The following is a 26,867-nucleotide window of genomic DNA, read 5'->3' on the forward strand; positions in this document are numbered from 1 at the left end:
AACAGAAATAGCATCTCCTGTCTGCATTGCATTTTCTTCCCTTATAGATTATGGAATGTCTGGGACTACTTTCTTTATATTTTTGTCCCCAACAGTGTGCTTTAAGTATGGCGGACTGATGAATACTTTTTTTAAATTTAATAATTTTGATACAAAAAACACCTGGCAAGGGGTTCCTCCATCTATTTTAAGGGAAACCATATAATCAAATTCTCGGCTCAATCCCAGTATAAGAGATGAATTATATAATACTGCAATAATAAAAATGTATATTCCAAAGTCATTCTCGTTCCCACAGACAAGTGTCCATCTCTTTCTACTGGCTTTATGGTTAATTGGGTTAATTGGGGTGACGGTTGTGAAGGATGTGAGCTGAGGGTCTTTATGGTTTTGTCTCTATATACAATATGGCTTCTCTGAGTGGAAGAGACACAGAAATCAACACAGTTATCTAGAGAAAGACATAGAGTTCATTATTGTTGTAGAGACGGAAAGTCTTGAGGGACAATCAGTCAAAAGTTTCCATGTCCCGTTTTCTCTGAGAGTCACTGTCACTTGTCCACAATAGACAGACATAATAATTCCCTACGGCAGCGGCTTGTCACATACTTTAAATTGCAGTTATTCAAGTCATTGTCCAATCAGTAACGTCCTTAGAGGCTTAATGTCCTGCCACTTTAGTCCCTCCTGCCCTTTTCAATGTCTCTCTTTGCTCTGTCAATCTGCTTCGTCCTTCATTTTTATTTTCTTCTCCTGTCACCTCCTCCTCTCGCAGTCTCAGTCCTCCTCTGAGCCAGCAGCCCCCCTCAGTCCATTCATACAGAAGGGCAGGCCAGATGAGAAAGGGCTGTCAGACGGTGAGAAACCACTGAAGGGTGGCAAGCCAGCCAGCCGCTGTAGGTGGGGGAAGAAGGCCGACGGGGGTCCCTTGTGGTGGTCCGAGCGTAGCTGCAGGCCATCGCTGTGTCCTGTGCTGTGGTGGTGGGAGGGGGGCAGCTCAGGTGGAGCGTAGCGGATAGTGCTGGGGGCGTAGAGGCTCTGAGGGCCCTGAGGGCCGAGGGCAAGGGGGTGGAAGAGGACCCGCCCTGCTGCGCCGCCTGCAGCCAGTCTCTGTAGCAGCTCAAAGTCAGGACCACCGTTACCCCCACTGCACCGACTGACCACCCCCGACACAACCCTCTCTTCACGGGGCAACGGGGAAGACACGGACATGGCGGGGGACAGAGCTGGGGACGGGGGAGTAAACAACCCTTTTGGAGGGGCTTCACTGCTGGATGATGAGTCGGGTATTGGGGTGGTGGGGCTGTCGCCATTGAGGCTGCTGGAGGGTGTGTGTGCATGTGATGGTTGGGGCTGGGTGGGGTGTGTGTGCGAGGTGGAGGTCTGTGTGTGAGACCCCCAGCGCCCCCCAGTGGTCAGGGCTTCGTGTTCAGTCTTGATGCTGGGGCTGCAAGGCAGGGGAGACGGGGTAACTACACTCTTCAGCTGTTGGATCACTGCCCGGCCGTTGTGCACCCTGCCCCCCCTATCCCCTCTAGTGGGGGTGTCTCCTCCTCTACTGTGTTTACCTCCTCCACTGCCGTCTTCTTGTTTCAATCTGTCACTGTCTCCCCCCTGGTCCCACTCTGTCTCTTCCTCCTCTTCCCCCTCGCTTTCGCTCGCCAGGTCCGAGGAGGCTGACACGCTCTCTTCGGTGTGACGGAGTTCTTCCAGCCTGCGTCGGGTTTCAGGTGGAGCGCCCTCGGGGTCGGACCTCAGCAGGCGCTTCCTCCTGTCCTCTGATTGGATGGCAGCAGCACTGAATTTCTCTCTGGCTTTAGTGTCAGGGTCACTCTTCCCCACTGAGTTCTTCATTGACTGCGAGCCTGAGGAGGAAGGAAGATTTATATGATAAGAAGACGTGTCGGCAGGTGTTTCTGTGTGTCAGCGGGCATCATGGGACGGTAGTAATGTGTGTGTAGTTTCCTACCTCGGGCCTGTTGGGAGCTGTCGGTGGGAGAGGAGCTTACTCGAAGTCGCTCTGCTCTTATGCTCTCTGGAAGCTGCAGTACATCCAGGGGTGTGTCAGGCAACTCTGTTCGACTGGAGGGATGAATTAATGGAGAGGAACATTTTAAAAAAGGAGAAATTGAGGCAGAAAAGGTGGATGTATACACAAATGATCATTTACCACTTAAAGCCACCCACAGCTTAAAAAAAAAAAATAGTGCTGTGCTGATTTGAGTGAATACTTAGAGATGGAAATAACATATAATCAGCCTAATAACAACCTCCAATAGCCAAACTGCCTCACACCTTTGTATCCCCCACCTAACACACACCCAAATCTCCAAACAACAGAGCTTATCACACATACACAAGCACTGACACGCGCAAACAGAAAGATAGGCAGACCCCGCCCTAAAGACACACACACGCACACACACTATATCCCACTCAGCAGCCCACCTAAACACAGTTAAGCTCAGACAAGGAGGAGGCTGTCAGAGAAGTTAATGAGCTCTTGTAATTACCGCACTAATTAACTAAAACACCATTCAGCCCCAAAATTCTGACATCCATTTGTTGTAATTATATAGCTTCAGTCCAATTAGCATTGAAATTCAGCCTACTCCTCTTGTTTTTTTGTCCGACTGCTCTGTCGCTGTGCATGCATTTTTGTTATGTACTGTGTTTGTGGATGTATGTGTGTACATGTGGCTTCTTCTGAGTACATTTGCATTAGTCTCTGTGGGAATATGTGTGTACACCAAGAGAAACAGGAAAAAGCACATTTTCTTGAGGTTATTGCAGTTGTTGTGTCTGTGCAGTAAATAAACAAAGCCTTAGACAAAAGTAATAAGGTGTTTAAAGAGTAATGTTTTAAACCAACAGTGCACTCTTAAATTTGCAGCAGCTGTAATATCTGAAAACTCGGGTTTGATGAATAATTCTACACTATTCTACGATACATTTTTTTAAAAGACTGACCAATAAAGAAAGAGATTTGTTTAAAAAATAAAAAATAAACCCCCATAATAAAGTTATGCACTGTGAAAACGCTGTCTTACTTTGAATAAAAATGCTGTCTGCTAGCTGTCATTTGAGGCGTCTTAAAATTTTCATCAGCATTATATTTATCTTTAATTTTCATATAAACGCATGAACTTTAATAGGTCATCATCTATCCCTTTGAAGAAACTCATTGCACAGTATGGTGCATGCATTTAAAAACCTTTTTGCTGCGGCTGAGCTGACCTGAGAACGTAGTTGACCCAGATGACGTTGCGTTCATGGGGGGCTTTGTGGTTGATTGAGACGGTGGCTGTGGACTGAATCCACAGGTAGCCTCCTCTCCTCTGCAACCAACGGTAGTAACCGGTCACCACCTGGCCTTTCCTCAGCACTGAAGAGGGAGGGAAAGAAAAGGATGTATACGTGGAAAAGAAAGAGGAGAGAAAGGCAGATAAGAGGTCCATGATGAGTTTGGCAGTTCATGAAGATGGCAGCAGAGGGCGCCTATCACAACAGGACAGAATTTGATTTCAACAGGCACTCCTAGATTTATTAAACCCTGAAGTTCAGACAGTGTGTACAATGGCAGGAGTGTATGTGACTCACAGTCTTCATGGCTCTGCCGGAGGTTCTCCAGATCTTCTACATAGATGAAGTGGTAACAGGTATGTCCCACCACCTCTGCTGGGGTCAGATCCATATACTCTGAGATCCTGTAAAGAAAAGCAACAAATAAAGACATTTGTTCACTAATCCGGAGCAGATGTGTCTTCTCAAACCACCAACTGGCCGACTCCTCGTGAAAAAACATTCAAATAGGAGCGCTCCAAAATCATTAACCGCACACAAAATAAAACCTTACCTGTTCTCACAATATGTGACCTGTAGGTCCATGTTCACTCGGAAGACAAACATCTGGCTCTCCATGCGGACTTCATTAAGCGTGGAAGGCGGGAGTGTGTGTGCCAATGCAACCAAACCCAAAGGTCTACGCACTGAACGTGTTGAGCCTGGAACAAGTGCAGGGCGGTATCGGATTCGTCCTGTCACGTGGATCACCTGTGAAACAGAAAAAATTAACAGTATGTATGCTCAAGTTTACACAGAAGCTTATATTTGCATTATTTTCTGATGAATTGCAACAGTAACACAGTGCAGCAAGTACAGGGGACATTAAGAGGAATTTAATAGAAACATTCATCAATACATATTTAACATGAACACAATACAAATTTAGATTCAAAGAACGCAACAGCACTGGCTTTACAGCACTGTGGGTAGTAAACTGTTGTGTGCAGCAATCCAGTGTGAAATAAGGTCACAGTCATAAAACACAGTGAAAACGACCAACTTGACAGTGCTATGAAACACTGGTGGTGCAAAACAAAGTGACTAGGGTCTGCTTGTTATTTCACCATGCAAAGACCAAGCAGGTAAACAAGAAAATATGTATTAATACAAGAAATGGTTTGGCAGTCTGAGTACTTTTTCCTCAGGCATTTGTACCTTGTACCCAGAAGATTTGACATGCAGGCCTCTTTTGGTGAGAGTGGACTTCATGCGGATAAAGAAACCGCGGTCGGGAGGATCATCAGCAGGAGAATGAGGACTAGATGGAGCTGAGGATGACAAAGCAACCATATGCATCTCAAAGACAAATAATGAGTCAGAAATTGTTTTTTTATTCCTTTTTAAATTTTGACAATGCAAATTCAAACTAGTAATTAAAGTCTTCTTTTGTTTTTTCTCTCTTTGATTTTTTTCTATAAACTGACTGCATGATCAATACCAGGTTCAGGGGTGCCAGCTAGGGAGGAGGCGGATGCGGAGCTGGAAGCGCTCTCAGGGGCTGTGTGACAGCCAGCCTCGGCCCTCAGATGCGGCCTGATCCCCAGCCGCTCCGCCATCTCAACGTGGTCCGCTGGGTGGATGTAATCAAACACACTGCTGCCGGTCAGCTCCACCTGAAGAGTGGTGCACACACTGATCAAAAACAGAAGCTGAGGAGCACAACTACCAACACATGAGCAAGTACACTCGTGTGCGCCCACACACAATAAAAATCAATATACGTTATGACAGGAAAATGAAAATGTAGCTCAGGGTTACAACTCAACAAGGAGAGTGGTTGTAAGACATTCTCAGAGACACACACACACACACACACACACACACACACACAGACACAGACACAGACAGACAGACAGACACACACACACACACACACACACACACACACACACACACACACACACACACACACACACACACACACACACACACACAGGCACGTACATACATTCAAGTCCAGTCTCAGAGGACCAAGTGACTACAGTATTACACAAATAAAACCAGGGAAGATAAAAATCAATTGTATTTGCTGATTAAAAACAGGTGAACTCCAAGTATCTCCAAAGGTCACATTACTATTCTTCTTATTTCCTGTGTCTCTCCCTGCTACTTCATTCAGTTACAGCCAGCAGTCTATCCCAGTAGGCATAAAGAGCAGTGCAACAGCTCATACAGCTCTATATGATGCTATCATCATAATGCATCATAGTCGCATCTCTAATCATTTAAAGGTAATAATGGTGCTGCTCTTGCATGGCATCCATAAAAGCAGCACAATTGGAGCAGGTGTGATTCCATCTGAAGATGTTTAAATGAGTGTGTGAGTAGTGAGTGTGTGTGTGTGTGTGTGGGGGGGGGGGTTGGAGAGAGCATGCATGCCTACACACATGTATGCAGCTTCTATTACATCTGTGAATGTGTGTGTGCGTCTGTGCATGCGTGTGCCAATACCATTCCATCTGATAAAGCCGTGGCTGCAGCAGCCTCACACCCTTGTCTGTAGGACACAGCCATTTATTACCGGATTAGAGCCATTTACTGCAGGCTTTATGGGAGCTTCAGCAGGCCCTCAAGGACATCACAGCCAGGGAGCGAGCGAAGGAAACGGGGAAGGTGGGAGTGGAGGAATGAGAGCGATGGACAATGAGAGGTAAAGATGGAGAAAACCCCCACTGAGTGAAGGAGGATAAGTAAAGGGATAGAGGTTCTTAGTCTCAGATACACAGGATTTAATTTCTTTTTTAGAAATTTGCCACCTGTAATAAACATTTTTAAAATTCTAGATTTGTGGGTATTATATGGAGCAATTTTCTTACAAATCTTGAAAAAATGTTTTTAAAAAGGCTACCTTCTAACTAACTATTCATTTATTTACTCATTTATTTTGGCATTTTTCTTTAATTTGATACCAACAGTGGAGATAAAGACCTCTTTTCTCTGCCGTGTAAAGCTTTTGATATATGACTGAAATATGATTCATCTTGACCTCATGAGCATACCTACGCAAATCGAACCATTCAATTGAGATTTGGAACAACTAGCTGACCCCACCCATTACATAAAACATCACATTGTTAGCTCATAGGTTGTAGCAGCTACCAGAATAAAACTATAGTTGTGTTTGGGTCTCAATTGGCAAAAACTTTGCACAGTTGTGCGCTCATTCTCCTCGGCCTGATGCATGGGAGGGAGGTGTGGCCAGGTGGAGACCGACTCTACAGCTCCTTATCTCATTGTATTCACAAAGCCATGCCCATGTTTGAGTGATCCAATCAAATTCGAGGAATATAGTTTAAATACCTCTTGCAATTATACCCTGCATGCATATTCAGTTATACAGAAAATAAAGATACTCTAACTTAATTTTGCTTTAAGGTGTTTTAGCATTAATTAACTTTATCATAGCTTACCCACAGATAGCACCATCAATAAGTTGAGGTTTTCAATAACAGCAATACAGAGTGGTTCTGTAACTCAAAGGAAAAAGTATATCTGCATTTTTTTTTAAAAATTAATTTAATAAAAACACCCTTTAAATGCAACGATCCATTATGCTTAAGGCCCAAAAAATGTATTGATTATCGAAGGAGTTAATATGTTAATAAATGTTTCTTTTTTTTGATCCCATGCTCTTCTCACAACCAGATATAACTTCAGCAGTGTAATTACAAGTGCTGGATTTTTCTGCCGCATTGCTTTTGATTCTGACATCAAAACTGACTTATTCATTAAAGTTTAAAAGTTAAGAGTTTGTATCTGCACATTAAGAGGCAGGATATTTGACAAGAAAATGGACTGGGCTTGGTTTCTCAACCTTGCTTTGGGCATCTTTTATTACTGATTACTGTATATCAGGATAGATCTGTCTGTCTTTTCATCTATCTGTCTAGGGTCAAGGAGTCCGTATTTTATGAATACCAATTCTTTTGCAAAGGGACTTCTTGTCATTTTAAACAAGGACTAAATTTACCTCTGTTCAGAACACTGGACCAGCCATCTGAAAGAGCCACAATCCCCTGGCCCTATGGTATTGGAAAACAAGGTAGAGAGACAAACAGGTCCTTATGGGCTTTACCGGGCTTAAGACGTATCCGAATAGTATCACTCCATCACAAGCAGGAGGGAGGGATTGAAAAAAGATCAGACAGAAATGAAAAGATGAGAAAGAGACGGAGCGATTGAGAGGATGAGTCAGGCTCAGACGTAAAAACAGGTATAGAATGTGACGCGAAGGGAGACGTGAGGAGAGACCGAGATCATTCAAATCTCTGTGTGTGTGTGTGTGTGTGTGTGTGTGTTTGTGCGTATATGCAAGAGCACGACATGCCTCTGTGTTTCTCTGTGTATGTGACTAGACTGTCTGTTTTTGTGTCATTGTGTGTCATTGTTTGTGTGAGTAGTTGTCCGTCAGTGCGTCTGCGTGAATGTGTATGTGTGTGCAGACACGCACGTGCATGTATGTATGGCGGTGTGGTGGGGGAGGAGGGGGATGAGGGGGATGAGGGGAAGGAAGGGGAGGGCAGCGAGCAGGGGAAGGAGAGACATGATATAAATAATAGCAGGGGGCTTTAATATGTATGAGGCATCCGGGCAGTGGTCCACAACACACTCTCAGCCCTCAGCCCTCGCTGACTGATGGGAGAGGAGAGAGGGAGGGAGGGAGGAGAGGGGAGAAGGGGGAGGGGGAGCGGGGGCTGCATACTAACCATTCCCAGATCAATTCTCTCCTCCCTCAATCTACCATCCTTCCTCCCTTCTCTTTACCCCATTTATCCCTTTTCTTTCTCCTCCCAACCCCTTTTGTGCTACTCTTACTTCTCCATCTTTTCCATTTCTCCTCCTTCCGATTCTTCATCTTCTCCCACTTTCATCTCCTCTTCTTCTACTCTATCCACCCTTTTCTTGCCTCCTCTACTTCCCCGTCATCGGCTGTGTGGCATTCCCAGATTTAACTCCCGTGCTTCTGGCCTGGAGACCCCCGGTGAGAAGAAAAATGATACCTGCAGGCGCCAGGGGAGTGGGCGGCAGGCTGTGCCCTTGGTCAAGGTGCCTGACCTGGGCTAAGCCGGCTAAGCAACCCCCCTGTCAGGGGAGAAGCCCAGGGTGTAAGCCAGGGCACAGGGGTCAGAGAGGGGGGGACAGGAGACGGCAGGGGCGGTCCACAGGGGCAATATGCCCTCTAAAACAAACCACCAGTTACACTTTTCCACTCAGAACATCGTTTGTTTGTCTGTCCTTCCTCTCTCCCCAGTGTCCGCCTCCACTCACCAGCAAAGTAGTTCAAAGCGTTTTTGTCCTCTTCCCTTTCTCTCTTTTTGTATGTTTTTCTTCCTCGTCATTTGTGGCCATAAACACACTATATACTCTCTCCTCTCATATATCCCCTAACTCGCTCTATCTACCCTTTCTGGCAGTCTCTCTTTCCCATTGTAAACCCCCTCCGTCCCCGCCTGCTCCCATCTTTTCGGGAAGGTAAACGTGGCGTTGTATGTTCAAGGTTTGGAGCATAATCTTCGATCATAAATAATTTTATTAGAATGCTGATGGCTTAGGCCCTGTTTGAGTAGATGTGATGGGTTAGGCCATCTGCTCAGCTGATAAGAACAGCCCTGTTTTATTAGCATCTCCACCAAAGCCTCGGCTGTCTTGTTTACCTAGGCAATCCCAAGGAGAATTTCATTCCTACATTCATTCCTATTTACACACTCAGACTCTCTCTCTTCTGTACCACTGTCTCTCTCTCTCTCTCTCTCCATTTCCCCCTTCTCTCTCGTAATTGTCTGTCTGGTTCTCTCTGTTACTCCCATTTTGTTGTCTTCCATCTTGGACCACTTTATCTTATTGTTTTGGCTGGTTGTCTTAACTTTTTTGCTCTTGTGTGTAAGTGAAGACAGAAAAAAAACCCAAACAGCTCTTAAATACACACACATATTGAATCCTTAGCACTCAGCATTAGGTCTGCTTACAGGACAGGTTTATATTTTTTCAAGTCTTGCTCATGTAATACCATACTCACATGCCAATACTGACATTAAAAGAGTTAGTGCCTGCTATAATCATTTCTCCTCTTCACATTTCTGTGAATAGATCCTAAATGACAATATTAAGTTGCATTCATAGATAGGTCTATAGATAGGTCTAGAGCAGCTTCGAAGACACCAGGTAGAAAACTGCAAGAACTGTGTTTGGTCAGCTTAGACTGCTTGTGTTTTCTCCTACACATTTCCTATACCAGTGAAGATAATTGAGAGGAAAGAAAATATGCAGCAAGTTGAAGTAATATTCAATAATCTGCTGCTTTTCAATAAAAACAAATCTAGCAACGAATGAGTGAGAAAATGCAAAAAGGGTTATGGCAATTTGTACTGTAGTACTTGAAAGAGTCTCTTATTCAGCAATGTTAACCTTCCCATTGGTGTTTTATATCATAAATCGGAAGAAAGAATGCAAACACACAACCTACAGTTGCTATGGGGAATATAATTTAAAGAACGATATGGCCAGATCATGTAGAATACATCCATCTGGTGTTGCGGTGTTGCGATCATTGGGTGAAATACATGACGTTCAACTACTGTATAAATCAAACCCTCCACCATAACTGTCTACAGCAGGACACATTTTGCATCTGAAACAAATAGGAAACAAAATAAAGTGTACTTGTATACAGTATATATCAGAAATCAATTGGGTATTCACTTATAGTTCTTGTAGTCACATAAGTCCATTGTGTGCGTCTGGAAACAAACCCACATGCAGCTACCAGGAAGTATCTTTCTGCCATGGGTCAGCAAGAAACACAAGAACTAAACTTCTTAATAAGACAAGAAAATACTTACTTGATTTGTTAATTCAGAATGCTTAATTATCGTATTAGCTTTGTCCAAACTTTAGAATGCACTGTTACAGCAAACAAACACTCTTGTATTGTTGCAACTTTGAAGCAAGTATAGACAAGGGGAATGATTACATGACTGATTAATCTTTTATCCTACAAGTGGTATGTGTGTATTGTACGAAGATAGACTTAAATAAAACATTTCAACTAATCCTTTAATGTTACAGATTTAGAAAAAAAATCCCACTCAATTACTTCTGTTAGTGTTGCACTAACTTCTCTCTCTCATGCTGTACTGATTCTTCTGACTTCAAAACATCCCTCTCTTATCACACCTCTCCTCCTTCCCTCCCCCTCTCTTTCTCTCTCTGGCTGTCTCTATCTATCTTCCCATCCCCCTTGGTGTTTTTCCCCCTCCCTACAATCAATGTGGCTTTTAAGATGCCTATCGATTTGTTCCCCTAGACAGGCCCAGCGCGCTGGGGCGACACTTTGATTGCTGGGCCAGTAATTACTGTTATTATTTATGCATCTGGGCAAAATGGCAGGACTTAACATTCACAGTACAAGAGGCCACAGGCAATCAACAGAGGTGAGCACCTGGAGAGGGAGAGAGGGTGGTGGAGAGAGGTAGAGAGAGAGTAGCGTTGCCCCCGTGAGAATTGCACTCCAGAGATGAGCGCGAAGAGTGCAGTCAAAGATATTCACACTCACACACACACACACACACACACACACACACACACACACACACACACACACACACACACAGACACATGAAAGCAGACTATAGACACGTGTGAAAATGTACTTGTATACAAAGGATTATTCTAGTGTGTGTGTGTATGTGTGTGTGCGTGTGTGTGTGTGTGTGTGTGTGTGTGTGTGTGTGTGTGTGATGAGTTTGTCTTACCTGCGAGAGTCCCAGGTAGATAGAAACTGTCTCTGAGATGTAGAGAAATCGTCCCTCCTGACTGACCACGAACACAAAGCCATCCAGAGACTGTGCACATATAAAAACACACAGACACACACACATACACACACGCATAAACACACACACACACACACACACACACACACACACACACACACACACACACACACACAGACACACATAAAGGCAAACAGAAACAAGACAGACAAATTAGAGCAATTAGCGTATATCGAACAAATTACAATGAGCAAGAGAACAAACAACCCGTCACCCCTCGGCCTTATCTCAATTCACAAGTGCACTCACGCACACACATACACACACACATACACACACATACACACATACACACGCATAAATGTGAACAGACATGAAACAACTCCCATAGATGCAGGCTGCAGCTACACACAACAGCTGTCAACAAGACCTGCATTACTAAACACACAGAGAGCAACCCAGACACAAAAGTGCCACAAGTACACACAAACATACAGTTGGGTATTCAGACGCATACACACACACACACGCACAAGCACACACACACACACACACACACACACACACACACACACACACACACACACACACACACACACACACACACACACACACAACCATACATAAACAAAGAGAAATGAGAAACTGAGCTTATAAACCAGAGCTGTTTCAATCAACTGTAATGAACTCAGAACCAAAGCTTCGTCCTGTATCGTCAACCACACAAACACACACCAACACACACCAAGGCACCAGAACGGACACAGATAGAACTAGAGTCCTTATAGCCTGCAGTGATTCTAATGAGAAGTGAAAGGTATACAGCCAGCCCATTAGAGAGGACTGCTTCAGAGAATAATATTAATCGTCATAACAAGCATCCAGGAGTGAGCCGACACAGCCTCTCTCACACACACACACACACACACACCCACACACACACACACACACACACACACACACACACACACACACACACACACACACACACACACACACACACACACACACACACACACATACACAGAGAGACCAGGGCCACTTTGCTCTAGAAGAATGATTGCTACTTTGGCGGCCCAGTGCTTAAAGTGGCAGTGGTAATTTATGCAACTGACACATCCAGTATGCAAATGTGTGGCCGGGGTGTGGGGCGTCGTGTGTCGCGGCGAGGAGAAACCAGCCGCCTGAATGTCGGAGAACTAAAGTGCAATTATCAGGCTATTACGGCGGGAGGACGGCTGGGAGGAAAGAATCATACAGTTTTTCTGGAGCGTTAATTTGATTTCTATCAGCGCCATTTCCCTCAGCCTCCCCTCCTCTTTAAATAGCTGGAGGAGAGCAGACATATGTAAAATTTCTTTGTTTTACCGCAACCTTCTCACTTCTAAATTCACCACATTTATTCCCTCTTTTTTTTCTCTCACTCCACCTGTTCCCACTCTTACTTGTTTTCTCCTTAATCCTTGCAGTTTCTCCTTATCCCTCTCTGCTCTGGTTGCTCTCCCTACCAGCTTGTCCCCTTCAGCCTCCTCCTACAGCAGTCTACAAGTACGATCTGCAGTGTTACCTTCCTCGCACTTCCTCTGAGTCTTTGTCTCTACATCCTGCACTTCCTCATCCCTGCAGCCCTCCTGCCCCAGAATCCCCCTCAGGCTCCGTTCGTCTGTCAGTGCAAAAGGGAGGTATGTTTTGGCAGCCAACGATATCGTCCGAGCATCTGAGGTTCATGAGATGTGTGTGTGTCTATATGTGTGCATGTATTAGGAGTTTGCTTGGAAATGTGAGTCTGAGAGACTGAGGGAAGAAGAGTTAAGCTGCTGCAAACTGTGGTTCCCTAACTGTAGCATGTATGTTTCAGTCACTGATGAGCTCAATAAATAGTTGATCAAATTTCCATTAAAATGTTAAGCATTAAAAATGAACCCTATCAACCCCACTACAAAAAGAACATTTTAGTCCATTCAGTGAAGTCAATTATTATCAATATAATCATGAAAAAGGCAGAAAAAGGTTGTTACCTGCAGGAGGTGCGCCCCTAGATGCTGTTCAAATATGTCAGTGGCCAGAGAGTGAGATGATCGTCTTACTGCAAAGAGAAATAACACACATCATTACATTGTGATCATAGAGCTGATTTTAATAATCAACAATACAGACAAACCTCCATGTTCAAAAGGTTTAATTTCAATGACATTGCCTGTAGGAAGGGATGGTTACAAAATTCCTGGTCATTTTTTGTCACTCAAATACAAAATTTGTTTTGTTTTTTGTTAATAACAAATATACTGCACAGAGATAGATATATAGTTGTCTATATAGGAAAATATAGTAGCTTTGTTGTAAAATGATGTAAAAACACTTTCCAACATCTGTTTTGTTGTAATATAAGAAAAATCCCAGCATGAAAAGATTTGTCTTGTGTGCCTTCACTTAAACTCACTTTTTTGGACCAGAGGAGAAAAGTTGTGTATCTTTAGTCTGTGGACATTTTTTTTTTTACAGTGACTTATAGGGATCAGGAAAGTAATATAATGAAAACTCAGCAGTCCGCTTTCAGATTAGATTCATACAGCAATGGGATATTAATAATTATGCACATTCATTTGTAAATATGACTTGTACAGCAGTAGGGTTTTGAAATAATGTTGCATCTCTGTAACGTATTTAAATCTGCACAGTAATAGAAAGTGAACCAATCATGGCTAATAAACAGAAAAATCGACCAAAAGGGTTGTGTGTCTAAAAAAAAAAGCTTAAAAGAGCTTAAGGAGGTGCTACGTGACGCACACCACTCAATCTCCCCCAGACACGCAAACAAACACACACACACACACACACACACACACACACACGCACACACACATACACACACACACACACACACACACACACACACACACACTCATGGTGTCTGCATCGCCACTCTTAATGCATCCCAAACACAAGCTATCAGAGCTGTTTCAGTGCCAAAGTGGTGCTGTTTACCAAGGCAATTACAATACAAATAGAGTTGGAGGTGGTTAGGTAGGGGAGGAGGGGGGTGAAGATAGGTATGAGAAAAGCAGAAAGGGTAAGGCAGGGAAAATGAGAAAACACCAAGGAAGGCGGGAGTGATCACTTTCTCCCAAGCAAACGCGGGCACGAGGGCCTGCAGTGACGTGGAAGATTAATTTAGCAATCAGCCGTATTTACTGTTTTATGTCAGAAAGAGTATTTGACGGTGTGTATGCGCACCTGCGAACGTATGATTGCAAAAGTGGGGACCATATGTGAGAACTAATCTCACTCCAACAGGGCTGCTTTTGAACACAATGTTCCCCATCCAGCGAAGACAAACTATGTGTGTGTTTGTGTGTGTACAACAGCATATGAATGTGTACATGTGTGTGAACCTATGTGCTTGACTTTAGGGATCATCGGATATCTGCGTGTGTGTGTGTGTGTTCGTGTGTGATCATGTGTGTGTGTGTGTGTGTCGCTGCAAGGCTGAGGGAAATCAATACACGTTATGATGAAATGAAAGCGCTGCTCTGGGTTACAACTGAACACAGAGGGAGGGTCGAACACACACGCACACACACACACACATGCACACACATGTATACATTTACACATATATATATTGCCCAGCTGCCTGCTTGTGATGTGGGTTCGGTGAATAGAAGAGGGAGGCATTCCATTAGAGCTATAGACACACACACATACACACACTTCAGGAATACACACAGCAATGAATTCACATGCACCAACTACACAGCGGTAACATGCCCTCCGATTAAACAACACAAATACCCGCGCACACACACACAAACTCACACGTACACACTAACACCCACACGTACACACTAACACCCACACCCACACCCACACACACACACACACACACACACACACACACACACACATAAATACAGAGTTGCCGGACAAAGCCACAGTGGCATTGTGAGATTGGGGTCCCCCTGTGTGACAGAGTGTGAATATAAATAAGGCAAGTCCATTCAAGACTATGAAAGGGGGTCTGGTGCTGGGACCCTTCAGCCTAGCCAGTCACTGCCTGGAGGGGGATGGGGAGCCCATCTCGCTCTCTGCCTGCTTGTCAGGCTCCCTTGTGGGGCTACGATGGAGCTGCAGTGCTGGGGAGTCTGGAGGAAGCGACCCCCATCATGACCATATGAGAAAGAATCAAAAAGGACACACATACACTGTGATGCTAGCTTGCGCATGCCGCAAGGATGAAAAGAAATACATGGACTGTGTGTGTGTGTGTGTGTGTGTGTGTGTGTGTGTGTGTGTGTGTGTGTGTGTGTGTGCCCTGAGTTTCCACAGATCCCTGGAGTAGTGGAGGTGATGGTGGGTGATCAGTAGTGCTGAGTGGTGTCAGCGGAGCGAAGGAAATGCTGGATGTGACATGAGGCCAGGGGGGCTGACGGATGAGTCTAAACACACACTCACACAAATACACAGAGGACCATTTATTAAAAGACTGCCAGGGTACAATAGGGTGGCCAGGAAACCAAAACACTGGACCTGGTGTGTGTGTGTGTGTTTGTGTGTGTGTTTGTGTGAGTGTTTGTGTGTGTGTGTGTGTGTGTGTGTGTGTGTGTGTGTGTGTGTGTGTGTGTGTGTGTGTGTGTGTGTGTGTGTGTGTGTGTGTGTGTGTGTGTGTGTGTGTGTGTGTGTGTGTGTGAAAGCATGCACACATGCACATGTGAAGAGAGAGAGTCTCACAACGGTGTTGGTATCTCACCCGAGAACAAAGATCCTTCTGTAGTGGTGATGTGAACCTCTACTTCTATGTGTGTGTGTGTGTGTGTGTGTGTGTGTGTGCACGTGTGTGTGTGTGTGTTAGCGAATACCATGTATGATTCCATTTGTGTCTTGACAAATTATAAACTAAATTGGTGGTTTAAAATGAAGCATTTAAAAAGAATTCCAGTTCATTACAATTTAATTCTCTCTCATTTTTGCCCTCATTCTATTTAAGAGATCTGGAAACTCATTAATGTCACTACAACCAATGTAAAACAGGGCAAGTAACAGTTTCTAAACATCTTTTAAGCCAGATTATCTAAAGCTTATTTTGGAGAAAAACTAAAGTATAAGAACGTGAAAGGTTGGTTCGTCATTGCTCATTGTACATACTAATTTTACGCTGTTTTAATTGGAGTTCTTATCAGGAATAATAAAATGGGGATGCAGTAATATCACTAAAAAGAAGTCAGATGGGGTTTTAAACAAACCCAAGTGAGCCACAGTTATTTGGAAGAGAAAACATTATCACCCAAACTGTCCTTGGGAAACATCCATCACAGTTTACAGTCTGATTCCTGGTTTACATTTGATCTATCGCACTTGCCGTAGTTGCTCATGCAATTTTTATTCGCAATAAGCAGTGCCTGAATTGTAATAAAAACGGCGTCATGAATCTCGCCAAACATATTGTGTGTATCCTTGAGTGTTGAATGCATTTCCTGCCTCATAAAACATTTGCAGAACAGATTTTATCTATAAAAACTATGAAACTGGCGGCAGGAATGTGTATCGTCATGACCGTGTGCTATCATGCATCCATGAGCGTGTGCATGATAGACAACAAAGCAGCAACCCACCCATAAAAACATTCCTCCATAGTGCTACTAGTGATAAAAAAAAAAAAAACACATGCCATTTATATACTGAGGATTTCTGAGGAACTGGTTAAATTCAGCTTTTTCAAGCAGAAAAATGCCACATTTTGGAAATGTACCACAAGTCCCTTCATTAAAAAGCTAACCTGACATGCCAGGTGGTTTGTTACACTAACCCATCTGAGAAGTCATCCTTAGAAACTGTTTGGAAAAGGGCAGAGGATTGGATGAACCAGCTGTCTATCACCATCTATCAGGCTATCGCTTTTTGCTGACACAACCACACCCATAGCTGACAGTATTTCTTAGATGCCAGTTAGTCAAAACCACTGGTTGTTTGGCCACTAGCGCATAACTTGAAGCCTGACAAGATGGATTCTCGTTTGATCTTGCTAATTCAGTTCAATTCAGCAAGGTAATTAAAAAGTGTCAGTATTGAGAAAATAAGTTATAGTTTACAGCATGACATAATTGTAGTTTGCCAGTACTCTGTACCTGTGGATGCTGGCCTGATTGAAGGGATTATTACCAATATTTTGCGAGTCATTGTGAGCTCACTTGCTTTTTTTTTTAACGTCCAAATAAAGTGGTTTAGATGATGTGGTTAAACTGTTGGCTTGTTTACAACCTGTCTCATCGTCTGATGACTCATTTCTTGTCTCGTCTGGCTTTACTGTAGCTTTGTTACAGTGTTCCCAAATCTCAGCAGTTACAGAGTGCAATGTTATTTTACCAAACCAAGAATATAAGATAAGTTGTAATAATCCTTTAAAATGGTTCATGTAGATATTTGGACATATTTTGCTCTTGTGCTTGCAGTGTGTACATGCATGCACTATGTGCATGTGTGTGTGTACCTGAGATCTTTGATCATTCCTTTCTGTCACATTCCCATTTCATTGGCTTCCCAGGACTCTGCTGCAAGGTTTAATTTCATTGTGGGAATAGGAGACAGAATGGGACAGGGCGCGATCGGACACGTTAATTATAGTCTGACTTGCAGGTCAATTCTCAGGGTCTCCCCAGCGCTCCACGAGAAGAAAAGATAGATATTTTATTTGAATGATATTCATTATACCTCTGTCTAATACATAATTTAGTCCCAGTTAAGTCCATGAGTAATGGCCACGCACACACATGAGCACACACACACACACCATCCTCCTTTCCTCCCCCACATTGTCAACCTTTTTGACCAGGTTAGGTTGTTACCATGGGAACCAAACAGATAACAGACACAGAGGCCCCCCTCTCTCTTTTTCTCAATTTCTCTCTCTCTCTCTCTCTCTCTCTCTCTCTCTCTCTGTCGTCTTATCCGTCTTTGTCTCTCAAGTTTGGCTCCACTGCCATAGTTTCACCCTTTCAAGCCAGGAGCCTGATCACCTGCCAAGTTGTTTACTATCATCCAAATGTGACGTTTTGGCTGAGAGTGAAAGAGTGACCCTAATCGCAGCGTCCTTCTCTGGCGCAATTATCTTCTCACTCTGACATCCATCCATCCCTCCCTCCTTCCCTCTATCTCTCCTCTATCTCTCTGTCTCTCCTCCGTCGCTCCCGCGCTCCTTTTGCGGTCGAACATAATTTGAGTGCAATTAACTTCCCTTAAAAGCCCCGGCTGCTTTAAACGCTGTGAATTTGAGGGGAGGCAGACACAGGGAGACACGTGAAGAGGTGGAGGGGGGGACTGAAGGGAGGTGAGGACGACGGTGGCAATGAAAGAAAAAAGAAGGGAGAGAGAGAGGAAGAGAGGGGGAGCGAGCGGAGGTGGAATGAAACTCAATGTCACCAGAGCTGGGGAGGGGAGAGGTGTGTTTGACCTCACTAAGAGAGACAGTAAAACACTTCAGCTGGTCCTGTTGCTGGCGGTGAGTTGTCATTGTACTGTACCTTGTAAAAGACTGTGGGGTTCTCCAGCTACCATATTGCACCTGTTAAAGGCTCAGTTGCTCCAGATTTGCAGAAAAAGAGAATTTATGCTATCAGAATCTTAATTTAAATGAATAAGCTGGACTGCTTAATTTCAACCTCACAAACTACGGAGGCTTTAAAAGGTTATTCCAGTTTATTACAACTTCTGTCTTTTTTAGCAAATATAATATATCGAAATGGCTAATATTATCAGCAGATTGTGATGTGATAAAGTTAATCACAGATACCAACAGACATGCTGGATGATAAGTTACAAGAAATTGCAGTGGAAATGACAAAGATAAGTTTGAGGCAGCTTAGAAATAATGTGTCCCTTACATTACAGGGAACAAATGTTTATTTTTCAACTGAAAAATGTCCTGCTCAGTATGTATCTTGCTTCCACTTCTTTAAAAAGATCCTTATGAAAAATTTTTGTTTATCTTATGTGTTTTATTGAATAATTAAAATAAACCAATATCTAATTATATCTCAAATATCAATATTAAAATTGGTGTAAAAACTCCTGCAGCAGCCAGGCTCGTAAAAATGCGAGCAGTCAGACGATCAGAGGTTTTAATGAGCAACCAAAAAGCAGCTGAAAATCCTGTTTTTGCTGACCTCCACTGTTTCCACTTTTCACTTTGCTGCAGTGATGTAGATGTGTACTCCAGGATGTGTCAGTACACAGTGACATCATTTCTGGGTGTGGCTACAGGTGCAAGAGAGCACATGTCTGACTACACACAAACACACCCAGCATCATGGTCAGATGTGCAAAAGACTTTAAACTTTAAACCATGCAGTGGCAGTGAAAAAGGCAGTGAACTAAAAGTCACTAACATCCATCACAATTTACCGCAATTTTCTTAAGCCCCTTTCACATAGTCTTTCCTGCATGTGGTCATGTATGCATGGGAGCAGGGATCAATATTCATAAAAAATAATATGTGCCGTCCATTTCCCACTTTAAGATCTAGTTACATTTCAGGGAAAATCTCAGTACAGATGTGCTGTGAATAAAAGCATTATTATTGCAGGGACAAGTACAGAAAGGGTGTCTGATGAAAGATGCTTTCATGTGGAGCGAGCAAACCAATCACCAGACTCCGCTGATTACATATCTAGATCCATGACTTGTTTGTGGTTGCCTTGCTAATGCTTTCGTGGGTAATTTTTGTCACACAAACTTGTTGAATATTAAATACATTACAAGAACTGACATATCCTCGTCCACCATGCTTCAGTAAATAATAAGATATGTCTTCTGCTGCATACACGTATATCCGCTTTGAGCCATCTTCTACTTCTGTTGAGTTCTATGGCAGCTGGGATCCATAAATGTTGCATTTCCTGGACTTGCCCCATTTCTATTCTGACATTCCTGAATGTAGCTGCATGTGTGAAAAGTGAAAATCACTAACAGTGCCTGAAGTCGTATCCCAGTCATTACTGAGGTGCCCTCTCTATCAGCTCTACCCCCAGATACAGCGATTTAACTAATCTGGTGTTGTTAGCCAGTTAAAAACTTGTCAGATCATCTGACCATTTGTGTTTCTTTTCCTGTCAGGCTGCTTTCTAGTGTTGTTGCTGGGTTCCCAGTGCAAGTGGTGAGTTCAATGTTATCATAAGTAATAGACCACACAATGGCCACAAAAAAGCAACAAAAATGAAGCCTCAGATGACATAAACTGGAGCTATCTTTTAACAGGACATTTGAAAAAGTATGGAAATATTGAAAAAACAAAACTATCCCCCAAAGCAAAATGTTCTCAACACTGAGAGACTTTGAAACATAAATGATTTCAAATAAAAAGGTTTAGTCCTTGAATGCGCTGAGCAAATAGGCGCGCACACAAACACAGACACATACCGAATGGGAATGAACATCATGGGTCATTTTACTTTCCCCCCCTTGAGCCTTTCCTTTTCGTTTGCTCCTTCCTTCCATAATCTGTCTCTCTCCTCTCCCCCCCCCCCCCTCTCCTGCTCTCTCAATCTCTCTCTCTCTCTTTCTCTCTGTGAAGGTCATGCAATTGATTTTCCTCTGTCTATTCATTTTTCAAGACTGGCTTTGAAACGTGGGAAGCAGACAAAAGCCACACTGGCCCCTCCCCTTGGCTCCATCCCTCTCCTTTCCTCCACCCTCCACCTTCCTTCCCTCTCTGCTGCCCCTCGCCCTGTCCAAAAACCCCGGACAAGAGGGAGTGTGGAGGAATGTAACCACCCCCTCCTCTCTCTTTCCTCACACTCTTTTTATTCCTTCAACATTTGTCCTTTTCCCCTGGTCTCCCCTCCTCTCCATCCTGTCCCTTTTCAGCTGGATCTCTGACCACATTCCACTAACGGAATTAAAGTCATGCATCACACTTAAAACCCTGCCAATGCATTGTGGGTACTAGACTTGTCCAAACTGATGTCCAAATTAGCATCGCATTTTCAGCCTTGGTCCCCGCTGAGACTGTGTGACCTGCTTGTAAAAATCTCCAACCATTTAATAAAATACTCCAGAAATTAGAGCTTAATCTGATGAAAGAAACACTCAAGATAACTCAGACCGTAGAACGTTTGTCAAGTGTCTCAAAATGTTTACACAACCTTCACGTAGCCACTTGAAGCTTCTATATATTTACACCCACGGTTCACAATTGTACAAGACGCGCTTCTCATTTTGGTGTAAGCAGCATACCTCGCATCTGTCTTTCCACCGCACTTCCAAGTTAATGCACAGGACAGCATAGCAACTGTACCTGCATACCTACTTTTCTAAACAGTGGGCATTTTCTATCAAGGCCAAGAAAAGCTTGGAACACAGAGGCAAAACAATTCTTTATGTGTACCGCACAGTCAAGGCCATGGCTGTGTATAAGTATGCTACTGTATGGATTTCACTCAGAGATTCACATTGTGCAAACTCTGCATGGCTGATACAATATCAAAGGATCCAGACGGATTCATCCTTAAGAATATATATTTTCTGACACTATAGCTCACAATGTACGTTTTATACAATGTGAGCGCAATGAGTGGGATACTACTACAGTGAGCTGTCGCTGATGGCAGATGGTCATCTATTGATGGTAATAGATATTCAAAACTCTATTTTTTTTTAATACAAAAAATGCATCTGTACAGCATCACATGTCAAAAACTTACACATAACAAAAGTATCTAATGCTTTGTGAAATTTTTATGCTGTGACCCAATGCCATGCTACATACTAATTCTATATACTATGTACCATACTAGTTGTTAAAGTATATGTTATTGCAGTTAGTATACACAAATCAGACTCTATACAATATTGTAAGTCAAGATCCATCAAATTGGAATAATAAGAATTTGTATCACATCTAATGTTCATCATCAGTGGTTGAGAAGAGACTGGTCTGTGAAAACCAGACAAACACTGCTCACAGCATCGTCTGGGAAGCTGTCAAAGTCATCAGCAAAGAGATTAGGCACATCCAATGACAAAGACCATCTTTCACGTGATAACAACGGCCATCTCTACAACAACTAAGTAAAATTTATCCACTGATGAAGACAGTGAGATCATGTTGAAAACTTTAGAAAAAGCAAGCTTGATTTAAGTTGGGTTTTTTTTGTTATCAAAGAAAACATTGCTTTTTTTGTTCTGTTTTACCATTATGTGTAATTTTGTTAAAACTTTTCATAACTTATCCATTGTAATCAATTATTTTTTAGGTAAGCATACTTTTTTTGAGTTTATATAACTCATGTTCCTCATATAAGAGGTGTATTTCAGTTATTTAGTTTTGTTCTTCCATTAATTTGGGAGACTTTGAAGAGAATGTATGAGTAAAGCTCTATAAACTCTGAATCCTACATTTCCCATGATGCAATCAATATTGTCTTCTAAAATCCACACTCCGTTTTTGTAACTCAGGCTAGACATTATTTACTAACATTCATGTGTAAAATTACCTGATTGGCCCTTTATGGATTTTGAGAAAAAGTGCCAAAATTTGGGTATATTGGCACCGCTATCTATACCCAGCCCAATTTGTCAAACTATTTAAACCATTATGTCTTATCTGGACTGTGCAGTGCACATTGTGGTAGGCCGAGCCACACGCAGTCACTCACAAACATGTTATTAACACAACTGTTTTTTGCTCACATTTCCTCCAATTAGACAAGAACAGGCACACACTCATAGAGACACGCAAACACACATCTCTAATTGTACTGTAGCTGCATCGTTTCCCCTCAGTAATAGTAGCAATTAGACAGGCTGTATAATTACACTGTACTCATTATATAGTTAATTTCTGTAATTACAAATCGCACCAATAGTTTCCTCCCTCTTTGTGTATCATCTATTTCTCTCGCTTTCTCTTACACACACACACACACACACACACACACAGACACACACACACACACACACACACACACACACACACACACACACACACACACACAAATACTGTTCATACAGAGCAGAGAATAGATCATAGGCGGTGCTTCCTCAAACATATAACTGAAAAAATGTAACCTTCAATAAAATCATGTTTTTTTGGGGGCAGTAACTAGCAAACAGGCTAATCCTTCCCTAAATTTACTGCTGGATATTGTTCACCCCACACTGCATACTGGAAAAGTTAAAATAATGAAAATGCTTATGTCATCAGTTCAGTGATTGAAAAGAAAGCCACACACCATGTTCCCCCAAAGTTAGCAACAACCTCACTTAAAGTACACTGACCTTTGAGGTGGACCAAGTAAACTATGATTCAGTCATTTTATACTGAATTGGAGCTTCTTATGCATGTGATTGAGGTTAGTAAAAGACTGTTGTTAGTAAATTAGCTAAACTGTGTACCTTTTTTAAATTAACTCTGGGCCTGTCAGCTAACATTATGTTGAGAGCAGGACACCAGACAAATGGGATTACAGCCCAGGTGCTGATTTTATCATGACAGGGATTTCTACATTCATAATTACAATATATTCTGATGACCAAGTTCATTGATAACAGTTTTTCTAAAAGTTTCTGACAGCCATGAAATGCCTTTTTTGTTTTATATCTACAGGTTAGTTTAGTTTATAACCTAGCAATGCACAATTAAGAATCAAAGGGGGTCTGTAAATGTTTCATTTGAATATGTGATGTTCCCATAACATGAGCTATTATTAGCTAACAATAACAATTAACAATTAACAACTAACAATTTTTATTCATACTAAACTCATGGGCCCTATAAAGTATGCCTATAATAATCTTTGGATACTTTTTGGAGACAACAGCAAATATACAAATATGCACATTTGGAAAAAATCAGTCAATATTCATCAAAGGTCATAGGATGCAGATGGGTTAGAACAATAGAAGTGGTGCCAAAATCAGGCACTAAGCAGAGCATTAGAGTGCTGGTATTATGACGTAATGACATTTCCTTCTTTTATAGTTAACTTGAGGTGGACCAGCTTTCCTCATTTTAGTAACAATCTCTGGGCGTGTGTAGCATTTTTTGCCAGTGTCTTTTTTCAGTTGTTCCCAATGAGGAGACAATGTATGCAGTCGCCTAGAGAAAATCCAACATTGTTTTTTCAGAACGCTCAGACTTTTTTGTGCAGCCACTCTGAGCATTTGTAGTTGAAATCTGAACTTTTCAGAAAGAGGCTAGTGTCACCACTGTGGTTCTTTTTAAGACAACCAATCAGATTCCGTCATGCACCCACACCCTCCTTGCTCTACAGCTGTCAGATTGAGCTGTGACAGCAGGGACATCACCATTATTAAGCTCATCCATACAAAGTATGAGGGCAAGCATCCTCCGGTAAGTGCTCATGGTGAAAAAAACAATAAAAAGCAGAGGAGTGATGTCTATCATACGACGGCGGTTAGAGTGGTGATACGCTGTCATAGAAATTGTCAAGATACTGGAAACACAAGCCCTCAGCAGTTCCTCCTCGGCAGCCAACACCAATCTAGACTAGTGATTGTAGCTGTTTCTGGACTTAATCCAAAAGGTTAGGTGGTTCATTCATCTCTGCTGAACTGCATGTATAATCAACAGAGAAATTATCCATTGCAACCATGTTTCATTTAACTCTACATACTTGCATACTGGTCAGGACTTTTAAAATGACTGTGGTCATGAGCCAGAGTGCATTCTCTGCTGGTCTGTAAAAAAGAGATTTATTTTTCATCTACAGTGAATTTAGGTGAATCAGTGCAGTTGGTAATTTTTAATATTTTCTTTTGGGCGTGGCCTTTTGCTCACCTTTGCTGCAGTTGCTGTCTCCTTCCAGCAGAGGGATCCAGGGCGGGTCTCCCTGGTTGGCAAAGATGCGCATATGCAGGTAACTGATGGTCAGCCGGATGACCGAGGCTTTGTCCAGCTGGCTGGTGATGGCCCCGGGCAGAGGCAGCATCTTGGCCAGCTCAAAGAACTCGAAATTCTCCTTCCCCCGCCGCGAACGAGCTGCATTGCGAGACTTCTCTTTACGCAGGTTCTGAAGACTGAGAGTACAGGGAGGATGTATTACGAGTGGAAAAGACAAAGGGTGTGGAGAAAATGGAAGAAATAGATACAATAAATTAAAGCAAAGAGGAGAAGAAAGAAAAGGGCAAAGAAACAGTATGAATCAGCACTGTGTAAGATGAAAGTGGTGAGGGTATCACATACGGTAATAGCCATTTAGTGACCACCTGTTGATTGATCTATGCTCTGTATAAATGACCTGAGCATCAATCTTGAAAAACTCATTTCATAAATACATATAATGGTAATGGCTCCTGCAATTCAAGTGAAACAATCTCAATTCTGACCCATCACTTGCAGATTGGCCTGGTAATTACAGACAAACTCCCTTCTTCTATCTGGCTGAGCAGAGTCCTAATAATGCCATTTGCTCCAAAATCCATATGTGAACACAGAGACATACAGACACCCACACACCCACCCACACACACACACACATACACAATGTCTCTGCCTATCTCTCACCCCCCCCCCCCCCCCCCCCTCCACCCCCCTCCACCCGTCTCTCGCCCTCCCTCTCTCTCTCTCTCATCTGGTCCTGGGCTAGTGAGCTGAAGCCGTGATTGAGGGATCAATAGGAGAGGGAGGGGCAGAGTGACAGAGGGGGGCCGGGGCTCAGGTAGCCTGTCTCTCTGATTGGGTATTGACTCTCCTCAATGGGGCCTGAGTGGTGGAATTATGTTGTCACAGCCACTTCACAATTTGTGTCGGTGCTGCGGAAGAATAAAGTGTGTGTGTGTGCGTGCATGTGTGCGTGTGTGGGATTGGAGCAGGATTTCTACCCTTGTGTCTGTGTTGTTGATTTTCATCCTAAGATAGACCGCCTGTATTGTATATGTTTGTGTGTGTGTGTGAGAGAGAGAGAAAGAGAAAGAATGTAAAGAAGCACATTGCATGTGTACATATGTTTACATCTTAATCAGCTGACACAGCTGTTGTATTTCTCCTTGCTATTCTCTAATAAGTGTAAACAATGTGTTTTTCTGTGTGTGTGTGTGTGTGTGTGTGTGTGTGTGTGTGTGTGTGTGTGTGTGTGTGTGTGTGTGTGTGTGTGCTGTGGACTCATGCTGCCAGCCTCTGTAACATCTCATTATTATACTGCCTCGACCCTAGCCACCGAGAACAATCAATACACACACATTGATTCTGCTTAGTTTTTATATCCACCTGTAAATGACTGCCCATTAATAATTCCAGCCAAATTTACTTAATCTCCCACTAAGTGGAGGGGGGTTCACGGGTCTGACAGGATTGGCAGGTGAGCAACAATACAGGTTATGTGTGGCAGCAAGGAGAACAGACTTATGTCTTCTGGATTGTGTTTCATTGATAGGGAATTCTTTTTCCGGCTGTCAGTGTGTACAAGGGTGTTAATGTATGGATTTCACCTTGCTCAGATTAATTCATGGGCATGCACCCAGGCTTATACAGTATCAGCCTGTGTGTGTGTGTGTGTGTGTGTGTGTGTGTGTGTGTGTGTGTGTGTGTGTGTGTGTGTGGTGTGTGTGTGTGTGTGTGTGTGTGTGTGTGTGTGTGTGTGTGTGTGTGTGTGTGTGTGTGTGTGTGTGTGTGTGCGTGTGCATGTGTGTGTGTGTTGTGTCTCACCAGGGCAGAGTGGGAGGCTTGGCCAACAGTCCTTGCAAGAAATCCCACTCCACACTCACACACTTCCCCTCACTGACAAACGGCATGGTTGCCAT

At 43.0% G+C, this 26,867-nt stretch overlaps 1 protein-coding gene across 1 annotated transcript; it reads right to left on the reverse strand.

The window, feature by feature from the left end:
• Nucleotides 1-777: 777 nt before the first annotated feature.
• On the reverse strand, nucleotides 778-26,867 carry npas1 (neuronal PAS domain protein 1). Its single transcript, XM_062419368.1, has 11 exons — nucleotides 26,773-26,867; nucleotides 24,907-25,145; nucleotides 13,136-13,203; nucleotides 11,097-11,186; nucleotides 4,784-4,958; nucleotides 4,501-4,613; nucleotides 3,857-4,053; nucleotides 3,601-3,707; nucleotides 3,238-3,385; nucleotides 1,970-2,082; nucleotides 778-1,865 (listed from the first exon to the last, which is right to left on the reverse strand). The coding sequence occupies exons 1-11, from the start codon at nucleotides 26,865-26,867 to the stop codon at nucleotides 778-780; spliced, it is 2,433 nt and encodes an 810-aa protein (XP_062275352.1).

The sequence above is a fragment of the Scomber scombrus genome, chromosome 5 (genome assembly GCF_963691925.1).
Source record: "Scomber scombrus chromosome 5, fScoSco1.1, whole genome shotgun sequence".
Taxonomy (NCBI): domain Eukaryota; kingdom Metazoa; phylum Chordata; class Actinopteri; order Scombriformes; family Scombridae; genus Scomber; species Scomber scombrus.